Below are 14301 nucleotides of genomic sequence, written 5' to 3' on the forward strand. Positions count from 1 at the left end.
ACAATTACCATTGTTTTAAGAAAAACAGTGGCAATATGCATGACTATTATGATTTCATTAGTTTTGAAAACATCTGTTATCATCTGTTACCTAAACAACTTCGGGAAATATTTTATGGAAGGGAGGGCGAATACTGAATTTCAAAATATGGCATCTGAACAACTATGAAAAGATTCTGCATCACTGTAGCTGGGGTCAATCAATGGAACAAACTGGATGTGGAACTAAAACAATGTCCAACCATCAATAAATACAAAGCTATGATACTCACTTTGTACACAAATATGAGTTTTTGTTCCCCTTCCTTTGTTCTGTGTTACTATTACTACCATTGGTAGCTTATTATTGTTATATTACTATATTTGTTATTATTAGTTTTTTCTCTTTCTCTGTTTGTTTTACACTTTATTGTTACATAACACAGATTAAGAAGAATATGTAGGCGCATATTGGCAAGAAGTTGGTAATTATTCTGATGCTGTAACTCCAGTTGTTATTTACAAATGTCATTATTACTGTTATTATTATCCATAGATTTTCTTGTCTGATGAAAGTTACTTTGTAACCATTTTGTCCATGTAGTGTAATACATGTGTTGGTTCTTTAGCCCAGTGCATTGAATAGGCACATGAATATTATGACATGATTTTAATTACAATTTTTGGATCATTATTGAGTTGGTGAGTAATATAGTTCATTAAATAGAAATGAGGGCTAGGATTAAATAAGTGTTCACTTCTTCCTACTCCTTTTCAAACAGAAAAGTAGCGGTAAGCTAATTGTTTTGTTCTTGGTTACGTATGCACGTTTCCTCTATCCTACTGAAGGCTTGTTTTCTTGTTTTTAAAAACCTGTTTGACATAAATAAATCAAATCAAACCAAAAATGACAAATCTTCACATTTTGAAATAAAAATATCATAAAATGCCTGCGGTCGTCAGACTTTGTTGTGTGTTGCAATTTTTTACAATTATTTTTAACTTTAAGAAAGTTATGCTGTCCAACAGCATATCGTGGCTAAGACTGTTGTTTAACTTTACTTTTTATTTATTTGTTTGGAAAATCTATTTTATCTGATAAGCAGGTCAACATCAGAGTTACTGTGCAGTGCATAATGTCAGTGAACGTCCTCACTGCTGTACAAATACAAATATGTGGACTTGGTAGAGAACTCAGTGATCAGCAGTGGCAACATGCTGACCCATGCTTGTCATGGAAACAGCTGACTCAGCTCTAAGCCTCTCACACTAGCATGCACATTGGTTAGTGGTAAATAAAGGCTTTTTACCCACAAACCAGTTTGATTTTTTTTCTATAGAAATGCTCTTCACCTACTTCTATACTTTTAGGTCCATCTGAAAATGTTCCTATTTTAGTCAGAAATGCAGGTATTTGTTTTTTTGGGGCCTGCCCATAGCAATGCATAAGGTCACTGCCTCCATGCATTGCATGGCAGGCACCTATTGTTCTACACCTAATAGAATGTCTCTTTATTATTATTATTCTTAACTTTTTCTTCTGCTGCATTAATGCGGCCCGATGCCAGGAGGGGAGCTATTACTTGTAGCGGTATTCGGAGTTACGATGGCGACGTAAAAAGCGAAAAACGAGCAAAATTTCCAAATGCCGAAACGCAGAGTGTGAAATGAAGTGAATTTTTGACCCCAAAACAATTTTGAAATCGCCGTCAGGCCCACAAATATCGCCATATCGGTATCAAACTCGGTCATGACATTGATAAGCATGCCTGCTCCAGTAAAATGTTTTCAAAATTTCACTAGGGCTTATGGTTTTCTGTCAAGGTGCTTCAGAGCGAAATCATGTGCCAGGATAACTGACGCTCTCCCTGATTCACTTCCATATATTTCTGAAAAATTTCAGACCTCACCACACATCATCTTTCTCTCATCGCTGTTAATAATGTGAGTGAGGTAGAGATATGAATCACGGGACTATAGGAGACGACAAATAGCCCTCTAATACGCTTCAAACGGTTTTCGAATATGTATCACGGTTCCTGAATGGAAAGGAGTTGTTCGGACTGCTTTTTTCAGTCAAACTGGCTGGCTCAAACAGATAGAATTCTGTCAGCTGTGAGTGTGTCTCACTCACAGCTGACAGACAGGCTTCATTACCATAGCAACAGAGGCTGACTGAGCCTGACTTTTTGTTTTGGTCATTTTATAACTGATTTTAACCAACCATTGTTACACACAGGGTTAGTGTGGCAATTTAAAATTAAGCTTACTGAAAATTTCAAAATAAAAGCCTTGACAGTTTTTACATCAGGTTATTGCTCTTTCGGGCATTATATAACTGATTTAACCCAATCACTGTTACTCATAGGATTAGTGTAGCCCTTTAAAATGAAGCTTACTAAAAATTTCAAAATAAAAGCCTGAATATTCCTCTCAGGTCTTTCCGAAAAACTTACTACTTCAACTTACTACTGTCTCTCCCTCTCTGTCTCACTCACATGACAGTTGAGCTGCTCTTTAGAACTACAATGACTCAAGGTTAGGACTACAACATGGCGGACACTCAGTGCCTACAAAAGAGCTGAATGTCAGAACTACAACATGGAGGAACTGTCAGTTACTACAGAGGAGGACTGAGCCTTTAGAACTACTTGTGATTTGGGCATTTTATAACTGATTTTATCCAACAATTGTTAGACATGGGATTAGTGTGGCCATTTAAGATGAAGCTTACTGAAAATTTCAAAATAAAAGCCTTGACAATTTTTACATCAGGTAATTGCTCTTTTGGGCATTATAGAAACAATTTAACCCAATCACTGTTACTCACGGGATTAGTTTGGACATTTAAAATTAAGCTTACTTAAAATTTCAAAAGAAAAGCCTTAATACTCCCCTCTGGTTAATATTAGCCTGTATTATCTTTCTCTCTTAGGTTAGTGCACTGCCTTGCATAGCAAGGCAGTATATTAACATTAGCACAAACATTAGTATTTCACTTCCTCCCACTATGATCCTTTTCCCTAACATAAGCATTTTAGCTATTTCTTATACATTAGCTATGTTTAGTATACTCAATGGAGGAGGTGAATGTAAGACAACATGCTAGTGATACCCCACATGCTACTCACAGCATGCATGCTAACATTAGCATTTTGGCTCATTTCAACTGATACACTTACTTTAACATACTCAATGGTGCAAGTCCATGTTAGTCAACATTCTTGTGATTCTCCACATCCTACTGTGTAATTCTTTACCTTAGCTTAGCATTGATGCTAATTTTTAGCATCAGAACGCTGTGTCTAAACTGACCACCACACTTTGGCAGGCCCCGGTTAAATTTCTTCAGGAATTTTCTAGTTTATTATTATGATTCCACTGAGAAGATGGAAATGTAAACGAGATTTTTGCCTTTCAGTTTGACGCCTACACTCAACTCTCCCACACTACCTCTCACAGTTTGTCATATTTCTGATAAAACGGGCGATTAGAAAGCGAATAACACCTTGTTGGAGTGTGAGTTACTCCTTTCTTTTTAACGCATAATATTTCTTTCCCGTGACATCACGGTTTTGTGTTTTCTACATTAAGGCCATTACAGTAAAAAAACAAAAACAAAAAAAAAACCCTGGAGGAATTCAAGGGAGTTTGGAGATTCAATGTGGGTTTTATCTAATCAATTCAAAAATTTATCAAAGTTATAAATGTGGTTTAGACCTTTAGGGTTAAAACTACCAATGTAATAACTTGCTTTGCCTATGCACTGAGGCAGGAGGAAAACATTAGTGGCACAAAGACAAACATTAATGCTAACACAGTGAGTAGAAACTGAAATATGCTCAGGGAAGTTGGTACAAACAAAGCTTTTTATAGCTATGGGTGCAAAAAACCAGTTAAAAATATATATGCATATAATTTAAAAGCATTTAAATAATTAGGCTCCATTTATCTGTAAGCTGTAGCCCATATATAAGCTACACCTATAAGCTTATTGCTAAACGTCGCGACTAAGCGACTCAGCTAAGCTAAATGGGTTAGCATATAGCGTGGCTAATTCGTCACCCCTCTTTCCCTTTTTATCATATGATAGACATGCTGCCACAATCGAAAAAAGACAAAAGTAGTTATTAGGTTGGCAAAAGACAACAATTTCTAATGAATTGTAAATATGTTAATTATCTTTGTAAACTTTAGCAGCAGGCGAACAAACCTATAACCAAATAGCAAGATAGTTGTTCTGTAAACTGGTGCTTTTAAATTTCATGTCAGAAAAATTAACCGTAATCAGGTTGTGATTTACACTTTAAAAATGCAAGGTTTCTCACCAACCCCAACCTCCAAATCCAATATGGCTGCCATGTACTTAAAAGATAAGAGAACATTGACATACTAACATGTTTACTTGTATTTCTGGTGGTTTTCATATCATCCAACATTACATAGATTGCACATTGCAATATGTTTGTGAAAATTATCTTTAATGTTTCAATAAATATGGCAGAGACATACAGTGATGTTGGTCTGTTCTGCTAATAGTGGGCCCTAAACTCAACAGTTAGCAAACCCACAAATGTAAAGCTTTTGGAACTGGATCACTGGTAAGTTGGATGTGACTTAATTTAAAGATCCGGAAATCTTCAGCTTTGTAACATATAGTGACTGACACTGAATGATCACAATATATTGGAGTTGAATAAATATCTCTCTAATCAAAATCTGTTGTATTCATATATGCTTGACAGCCGGTGCTATGTTCATAAGTTTCAAAGTTTCACTTTGACTCCTTCAAACTTACAGCCAAATGGTTTAATCATTGTCTACCATATCCATAAACATTTATTATCCTCTTTGTTTTTAACATGGAACTTTTATGCTGTTGTCTTGGCCAGAACTCTCTCAAAAGTGAAATTTGGAATCTCAAAGGTACTGATCATGTTAAATTAACATGAGATAAAAAGGTAAAGAGTTGAAAATTCAAGTTTTCCACTTGCATGGTCATTTTTGACCACTTGCAATATTGTGAGCTAAATCTTAATTAATCTGGTAAATCTGGAGCAAAAAAGAAAGATGCTTAGAGTCAACATCTTTCCAAGTACGTATTGTTGGTAATACTTGGCTATTGAGCTAAAACTCTGCTAGGATTACTAATTGTTATTATTGAAACACAAGAACCCAGTTTTGATTGGGTAATTTACCATTATTTACTCAGTGTTGTACTCCTTTTCTGTTGATATTTAAAGCACTGTTTCTGGTCAAGTTTTAGAAATTTTTGTCCCAAGTTAAATATTATTAATTATTTTGTATTAATAAATACAAGATATTTATTAATACAAAATAAATATTGTATTATTTACTCAATTAAAACTGTAATTGAGTAATGACAGTTTTATTGTACTTATTTTGTTTATTGTACACATTTACTTTATATTGTTATTATTTTTATTATTATGGCAATAATATTATCATTAGTGGTGATGGTGGTTTTGCGACACCACACTTATTTTGCATACTTTAATTTTCATTTATTTTTTCTATCATATTTTCGGTAGCTGTCCGAAGAGCTCCATACCTTTTGACCAGCAGAGGTCGCTGTTTACCAAGAAACTTCAGCTTCAGTTCTGCTTTTGAGGCGATGAAAGGTCAACTGCGCAGCCGCAATGAGTAAATCAATATAACTCCAATTTAAACCTAAAAGTAGTTTGTCTTACAAATAGAACCTGTTGTGTGAGTAAATAAATATTTGGTCTGACGTGTTTGCACCTTTAGAAGGTACAAGAGGAATACCAGAACTTGTCAAAGTTAGGAGAAACATCAATTCTCTGACATAGTGCTGAACGTGTATGAAACAAGTCATTTTATGCGCCAGCAAACCTAGACAACATTGTCAATTGTCTTGCTTTTACATTTTTGAAACGGCACATTATTTCAGAACTGTTGGCCACAAATTAACAGCTTGACGGCAGAGTTTTATTTTGAAGGTCGGCACCGGATGTCGCTCTCTTCTCGCATCCGCAAATCTTGACGCAACGGGCACACTGAGAGGAAGACGCGGCGCCGTTTGTTGGGAATCTCACCGCGCGACAGGGCACGGCACGGCAGGCTTTGGGGAAGTCGAATCCGCGCTTCCCACCTGTATATCACCGGACGCACGCGTGGCGGAGAAGCGGAAGATTATGGCGACGTTGGGACCGGAGTCGGCTCGCCCTCCCCTCGCCCAGCTCGGATCTCCCCCGTCTAACCAGCCTCACGTCGGCTGCGCGAACCTGCCTCCCAACCGGGGCTTGGAGCGCGCGCTGGAGGAGGCGGCGGCCAGCGGTGTGCTGAACCTCAGCTGCCGCAAGCTGAAGGAGTTTCCCCGGACCGCGGCCAACCACGACCTGAGCGATACGGTGGAGGCAGGTACGGTGCTCTCCGCGTTGTTGTTTCTGAAGTGAAAGGGTCCCGAGAGGTGCCACTAGTAGCAGGACTGCAGCGCTGGAGAAAGACCGTTTGCTGCTTTACTTGCTGCGGTGACGTTTCCGTTATTCATAATGAACGCAGACATGTTTACACCTGAAGCTGCAAGGAGAGATAGAAGGCGTGTGTGTTTTGGTCCTATGTGCATTTGCAACTTTTGCAGTTGTCCAATGAGTCAACACAACGATTTAAGCCTCGTAATTAATGACCTCGTGGTGAAATGACTGAAGGTCCTGCAGAAGGTTTATGCAAAACAGCAGTGGACGTGGGCACTGGTTGCTAACAGTGGGCCTTGAGTGGAAATCCCCTCCACTTCCTTCCTTTTTTTTTTTTTTTTTTTGTCCATGTCCAGTTGTAAACAAGCACGGGAGGCATCAGGGACCCACACAGCGTCAGATTGTTCTGAAAACAGTTGCTTCATGTTGACAAGTTCATGTGTACCAAGCAGTTCTCCCCAAAAAATTATTAGTTGCATTTTTTCTGCAAAGCTGCTCCCGTTGATCCTGAAGACGTGTCTCCAGCTTCATATTCAGATCTACATATTTGAAGGGACGCACCGACCCACTTTTCTCACTCCCAATATCGATGTCTGAGGTTCATCGGCTGATGCCGCTCTGATGCAGAAAAAAATCGGTTCTAAACTAAAATGTTTCTTTTTTTTTCAACAGACATACATGTGTTGAATTGCAGGTTTGTTGGATACCTCTGCACAAGAAAAGCACACTTAAATCCACCCATTGCTTTACAAGCTTGGTCCAACATCCAATGTAAAACAAATAATAAGGAAACTGACTAAAACAATAGGTTGACTACTTCGGTTAAAAGTGTAAAAAAATAAACTGCAACAAACCTTCTTTCAAATGGTTTGCTGCATTTAAAGCAAATCGTTTGTTTCAAATTGGGCACATTGTCACCGATAACTAATCTAGAATTTTTTTCCGATACTGATATTAGTATCGAATCGCTGCATCTCTACATATTTAGCCTTGTGAAAGATATTCACACCTTTTTGAACTCATCCATGTTATTTTTCTCATCACTTTAAATTAGTGAAAATTTTGTCTGTCCTATTTTGCAAAACAACTGAGATTTTAGGCAAAACGTCCTTTTGCATCTCGCCACAGACTCGCAACTGGATTTAGTTCTGGACTTTGACTAGGCCGTTCTGACACATGAATATGCTTTATTCTAAACCATTCCATATGTTTAGTGCCATTGAGACACTTGTTTTGTATTGGATCAGCCTCGAGGGGTTACTGGTGTGATCTTTGAGGTCAAAGGGCACTGTGTTGGTAGGAATGGGCATTTATCATATGATTTATCATTTATCGTGATACATCTATTATATGAATTTCAGTCTGTTGTTGTCATGATAAATTCCATTTAATTCTGTTTAAATCCTTCAAAATCATCTGTGTTGACATTTTTTAAACATATACAATTTATTTCAATGAGAATATTAATAGATATCAATAAGTTTAAAAAAATGATTAAATGCAGTTACTGTGCGCAGTTTAGTGTCACAAATCAGACTTTTTATATGCGACTAAAGTAAAGTATTGCACATGGGAATGTTTTCCTGGAGCAGTGTTCGTGTTGGAGGGGTTATAATTGGTGTGACACACAGTCATAACCAGACTGTTACCAAAAAAAGGAGTAATAAATAGTTGTTATCACTTTTAGCATTTTTGCAATAGTACAACAAGTTGCAATCAATCAAATTTTATTTGTATAGCACATTTCAGCAGCAAAGCATTTCAAAGTGCTTTACATCATATCAAATAAAACTTTAAGTCCATGTCACCCGATCTTATGTGTTGGTAGGCCTGTCACAATAAGCAATAAATCAATTAATCACTTGATAAATGGAAACAAATTCAAGCATATCCATTTGCATAGTTGATCTTTTTTCTCTCTTTCTGTTTCTCCTGAAACCTGGATGACAAAAGTCTTCAGTCTGGTGCTTTGGGCTCAACTACACCGTTATTTGTATTGTAGGACCATTTTATTTATAAGAACGCCATAATTCATTTTATTTGTTGTTTTTATTCATTTATTTTGGATATTTAAAATATCTCCCAGATTCAGTGTTAAGCATTCATCCATCCATCCATCCATCTTCTTCCGCTTATCCGAGGTCGGGTCGCGGGGGTAGCAGCTTCAGAAGGGACGCTGCGCCAATCCGCCTGTCGATCTCCCGCTCCCTTCTTCCCCCATTCGTGAACAAGATCCCGAGATACTTAAACTCCTCCACTTGGGGCAGGACACCCCCCCTGACCCGGAGAAGGCACTCTACCCTTTTCCGGCTCAAGACCATGGCCTCGGATTTGGAGGCACTGATCCCCATCCCGGCCGCTTCACACTCGGCTGCGAACCGATCCAGCGAGAGCTGCAGATCACGATCTGATGAAGCCAAAAGGACCACATCGTCTGCGAAAAGCAGAGATGAGATCCTGAGGCCACCAAATCGGATCCCCTCAACACCTTGGCTGCGCCTAGAAATTCTGTCCATGAAAGTGATGAACAGAATCGGTGACAAAGGGCAGCCCTGGCGGAGTCCAACTCTCACCGGAAACGAGCCCGACTTACTGCCGGCAATGCGGACCAGACTCTGACACCGGTCATACAGGGACCTGACAGCCCGTATCAAAGGGCCCGGTACCCCATACTCCCGGAGAACCCCCCACAGGGCTCCCCGAGGGACACGGTCGAACGCCTTCTCCAAGTCCACAAAACACATGTAGACTGGTTGGGCGAACTCCCATGCACCCTCCAGGACCCTGCTGAGGGTGTAGAGCTGGTCCAGTGTTCCACGACCAGGACGAAAACCACACTGCTCTTCCTGAATCCGAGGTTCGACTATCCGACGGACCCTCCTCTCCAGGACCCCTGAATAGACCTTGCCAGGGAGGCTTAAGAGTGTGACCCCTCTATAATTGGAGCACACCCTCCGGTCCCCCTTTTTGAACAGGGGGACCACCACCCCAGTCTGCCAATCCAGGGGAACTGCCCCCGATGTCCATGCGATATTGCAGAGTCGCGTCAACCAACACAACCCTACAACATCCAGAGCCTTAAGGAACTCCGGGCGGATCTCATCCACCCCCGGGGCCTTGCCACCGAGGAGCTTTTTAACCACCTCGGCGACCTCGCCCCCAGAGATTGGAGAGCCCAACCCAGAGTCCCCAGGCTCCGCTTCCTCAGTGGAAGGCATGTTGGTGGGATTGAGGAGGTCTTCGAAGTACTCTGCCCACCGGCCCACAACGTCCCGAGTAGAGGTCAGCAGCACACCATCCCCACTATAAACAGTGTTGGTGCTGCACCGCTTCCCCCCCCTGAGACGCCGGATGGTGGACCAGAATCGCCTCGAAGCCGTGCGGAAGTCTTTCTCCATGGCCTCTCCAAACTCCTCCCACACCCGAGTTTTTGCCTCAGCAACCGCCCGAGCCGCATGCCGCTTCGCCCGCCGGTACCCATCAGCTGCTTCCGGAGTCCCACAGGCCAAAAAGGCTCGATAGGACTCCTTCTTCAGCCTGACGGCATCCCTCACCGAAGGTGTCCACCAACGGGTTCGAGGGTTGCCGCCGCGACAGGCACCGACAACCTTGCGGCCACAGCTCCGATCGGCCGCCTCGACAATGGAGGCACGGAACACGGTCCACTCAGACTCCATGTCCCCCACCTCCCCCGGGACGTGTTCGAAGTTTTGCCGGAGATGGGAGTTAAAGCTCCGTCTCACAGGGGATTCCGCCAGACGTTCCCAGCAGACCCTCACAACACGTTTGGGCCTGCCAGGTCTGACCGGCTTTCGCCCCCGCCACCGGAGCCAACTCACCACCAGGTAGTGGTCAGTGGACAGCTCCGCACCTCTCTTCACCCGAGTGTCCAAGACATACGGCCGCAGATCCGATGAAACGATGACAAAGTCGATCATCGAACTGCGGCCTAGGGTGTCCTGGTGCCAAGTGCACATATGGACACCCTTATGCTTGAACATGGTGTTCGTTATGGACAATCCATGGCGAGCACAGAAGTCCAGCAACAGAACACCGCTCGAGTTCAGGTCGGGTGGGCCGTTCCTCCCAACCACGCCCCTCCAGGTCTCACTGTCGTTGCCCACGTGAGCGTTGAAGTCCCCCAGCAGAACAAGGGAGTCCCCAGGAGGAGCACTCTCCAGTACCCCCTCTAAGGACTCCAAAAAGGGTGGGTAATCTGAACTGTCGTTCGGCCCGTAAGCACAAACGACAGTCAGAACCCGTCCCCCCACCCGTAGGCGGAGGGATCCTACCCTCTCGTTCACCGGGGTAAACCCCAACGTACAGGCGCCGAGATGGGGAGCAACAAGTATGCCCACTCCTGCCCGACGTCTCTCTCCCTGGGCAACTCCAGAGTGGAAGTATGTCCAGCCCCTCTCAAGGAGACTGGTTCCAGAACCAGAGCCATGCGTCGAGGTGAGACCGACTATTTCTAGCCGGAACCTCTCGACCTCACGCACTAGCTCCGGCTCCTTCCCCACCAGAGAGGTGACATTCCACGTCCCAAGAGCCAGTTTCTGCAACCGAGGATCGGACCGCCAGGGTCCCCTCCCTTGGCCGCCACCCATCACACAGTGCACCCGACCCCTTTGGCCCCTCCCACGGGTGGTGGGCCCATGGGAGGGGGGGCCCATGTTTCCTCTTCGGGCTGAGCCCGGCCGGGCTCCATGGGTAAAAGCCCGGCCACCAGACGCTCGCCATCGTGCCCCCCCTCCAGGCCTGGCTCCAGAGTGGGGCCCCGGTGAAGGGAGGGTTCACCGGTGAAGAGTGGGGCCTCCGGGCGAGGGAACACCAAGTCCAAGGTTTTCCTTCATCATTGGGGTCTTCGGGCTGCACTTTGTCTGGTCCCTCACCTAGGACCTGTCTGCCTTGGGTGACCCTACCAGGGGCATGAAGCCCCAGACAGCATAGCTCCTAGGATCATTGGGGCACTCAAACCCCTCCACCACGATAAGGTGGCAGCCCATGGAGGAGTGTTAAGCATTCAATGGAATTTAAAGTTTATTGAATATTGAGACCCTCTAATTGAATCATTATGCCTTTACCTTCATATTACTTGAAAATAGTCCGAAAACAACAATATTATTGTTTATCGCAGTAACTTCTGGGACAATTTATCGTCCTGCAGAATTTGTGATTGTGACAGGCCTATGTGCTGGTGAGCCGGGATTAATGTGCAAAGACGAAAATTACTAATCTCGAGTTAGAGGCTTCTGCAGAAATTACTGTGATACAGACTGCTACAGGAAATCCTCCCTACACTGCCATCAGCATCAATAATGTTTTTCTTTTGTTTTTCTTTTTATAACTGAATTTAGCTTCATCTAGTAACTAGCGAGCAGAAATAACTTTTCTCAAGATTAACTCAACAAAGCAGGTCCTGCTTCCTCATTCTTTTTCTGCAAAGCAGAGCCTGTAAAGAATGGGGGAAGGAAAAAACCTGCAACAGCTCAGTCACAACATTGCTCTTTAAAAATCTTAGCTGCTTCAACATTTCCTGCAACATGTCCCATAACGCCGATTTGTTGCAATCCTGGTCAAAAACTCCTCACAGGAATTTAAAAAAAAAGAAAAAAAAAAGCAAAACAAAAAAACCCCACACACATTCTAGTTGAATTTAAAAACAGATGTTGCTTTTCCGAGAAGCAAGACAAAATGAAATTCCTCTCCTCCCCTGGATGCGGTCCGCTCTCCTCTCAGAGCTGCGCGGACCGCGCCGTCATCAGCTGTGGAGCGGCTCTGACTTTATCTCGGCGCTCTGAAACGAAGCGCGGCTTACGTAAGACCGTCACGGCTAATAACAGAAACAGGATGGAGACGTGGGGAGTTGAAGTAAAGCGGGTGAGAACGTGTCGACTGTGTTTTTATAGCTTAACCGGGTCGTTGTCTTGGTTAGAATTTTTTACGTGTCGGCTTTGTGCAGCAAATTTTCATCTGATATTTGCTTGTTTTCAGCTGCAGCAAAGAATGCATTGCTTTGTTGTTTTTTGTTTTTAATTACGGAGTCTTAACTCTGGATCAGACTGCACTGTAATTACTGACCTAAGTGCCAAGATTTGCTTGCAGGAAGCTTCCCTGCAGCGAGGCCTGATCCGGATCTCCCCCGCCCCCCCAAGCCGTCGTCCAGCATCTTGTGATGCCTCATTTCTCACAAACCGATGGGAAAGCTGAGCAGGGAAACATGTCGCCAAGCAGACTTCTGCAGCCTCCAGGGCGCAGACGCTCTCAGGCTTGGTGTAACTCACACCTAAACAGGAAAGAAAAGGTATGCGACTTGAAGCGAGGCCTGAGAAAAATGAGTGAAAATCTCTCTGATCACATGGTAACTGAGACCAACCCCCCCTCCTCTCACCCCACGCACCCGCCGACGAAACAAAATTAGCAGAGAAAGAGCAGAGTGAGTCACCGTGACCGACGGACACGTGGGGTGGGAGGGCACTCGTACTCACAGACCTACATGTATAGAGTTCAACTTTAGTGCGCAGAGAAGACGATGCAGCGCATGCATGCAACTGTCAGCAGCAACACAAGCCTCGGCTTGTCTGGAAACACGAAGTAGAGCTGGCAACTTTAAACGTTCCTCCCACTGAGTCCTTCTGATTAGCTGAAGGTGGGTTTTTACTCTGAACAAGCTTTGTTTGGTGGCTAGGTGGTCAAAACTGAAAGGAAGTTTGAAAATAAACTGTAGGAAAAAAGAGGAGATATAACGTCTTTGTTTAGCTGCTGTTTGGCCTGTTTCTTTATATAAATTATAATTATTAGGAATACACCATATGAAAACTTGGTGTCATTATCCAGTATTGCTGTTACAGCCAATAACTGATTTACCCATATCGGTTATTGGGTAACCGATACCAATAACCGATATGGGTAGATCGGTAATTGGGTAAAAATTAGGTTAAAAGCTAAAATGTTGTATTTTACCTTTTTACACAGTTACCGTTTTTAATATCATCTCAGTTTTTAAAACATGACTGACATTGGCTGATGCTAGAGGTGCAGAAAAAACTTAATTCTATAAAGAATTGAAATTCCTAATCATGGGATTACTGAATCGATTCAGAATGCTCAAAAATCAATTTTAAAATGCATTTTAGACATACGTTGTATTTGAGTATACTGCACATCGCATTACGCGTCCACTCGCCCACCGTGTGTATTTTGAGTAATTCTTTGATTTTTTTTATTTTTTATTATTATTGTTATTTAAGAAAAAAACATCAAAGAATTACCAATTTGGTCGTGAATGCGACCTATTTTCTCAAAAGTGCAAACGACAAAAAAAGAGTTCATTGGAGAAAAAGTTTAAAGGTTAAGTGTCCAACACTGAAAGTCTCACATGAGGCCAAACAGACTGAGGCGAGAAGGCTAGCCTAGGCTAGGCTTGTCAGCGGATGAAGCAAGAAAATGAAAAGAAAGATTGGAATCTTTTTCTTCAACTTAAGATCCGTCCAAACATTTTTTGCCAGCACTCTGGTAGCTAGGCATCAACCTCTCAGGTTCTGTGCAGTCACACCCTTTTCTAGTCAGATGGTCAAACTTCCTTATATTTCTCACAGTTGTGCTCATAAATTAAACACCCCGTCTGGTTGCGCCGTATTACACTGATGATATTTATGGGGTTATATTTGTGCCTCTAACCTGAGCGCTGTGAGACTTATGTGAACTTGTGTATATATATGTGAGAAAAAACAAAAATCACTCTGCTTCTCATGCTGCCACTCGGCCCAATGTCTGTGTTCACTTCTTAACAAAATATATGCAAATGGACCACTTAGAAACGGCTCCCTGGTTCTGATGCATTTTGAATTGAAACACTGAAAAAACAC

At 42.7% G+C, this 14301-nt stretch overlaps 1 protein-coding gene across 6 annotated transcripts in view; it reads left to right on the forward strand.

Annotated features, from left to right (window-relative positions):
- Positions 1 to 5993: 5993 nt before the first annotated feature.
- The window catches only part of lrch1 (leucine-rich repeats and calponin homology (CH) domain containing 1), an 83686-nt gene continuing 75378 nt past the window's right edge, over positions 5994 to 14301 (forward strand). For all 6 annotated transcript variants that reach the window (XM_028022963.1, XM_028022966.1, XM_028022960.1 and 3 more), the window contains exon 1: positions 5994 to 6380. In XM_028022963.1, coding sequence (XP_027878764.1) covers positions 6155 to 6380 — 226 coding nt within the window. In that variant the 5' untranslated portion in view covers positions 5994 to 6154. The remainder of the gene's footprint in view (positions 6381 to 14301) is intronic.

The sequence above is a fragment of the Xiphophorus couchianus genome, chromosome 7 (genome assembly GCF_001444195.1).
Source record: "Xiphophorus couchianus chromosome 7, X_couchianus-1.0, whole genome shotgun sequence".
NCBI lineage: Eukaryota > Metazoa > Chordata > Actinopteri > Cyprinodontiformes > Poeciliidae > Xiphophorus > Xiphophorus couchianus.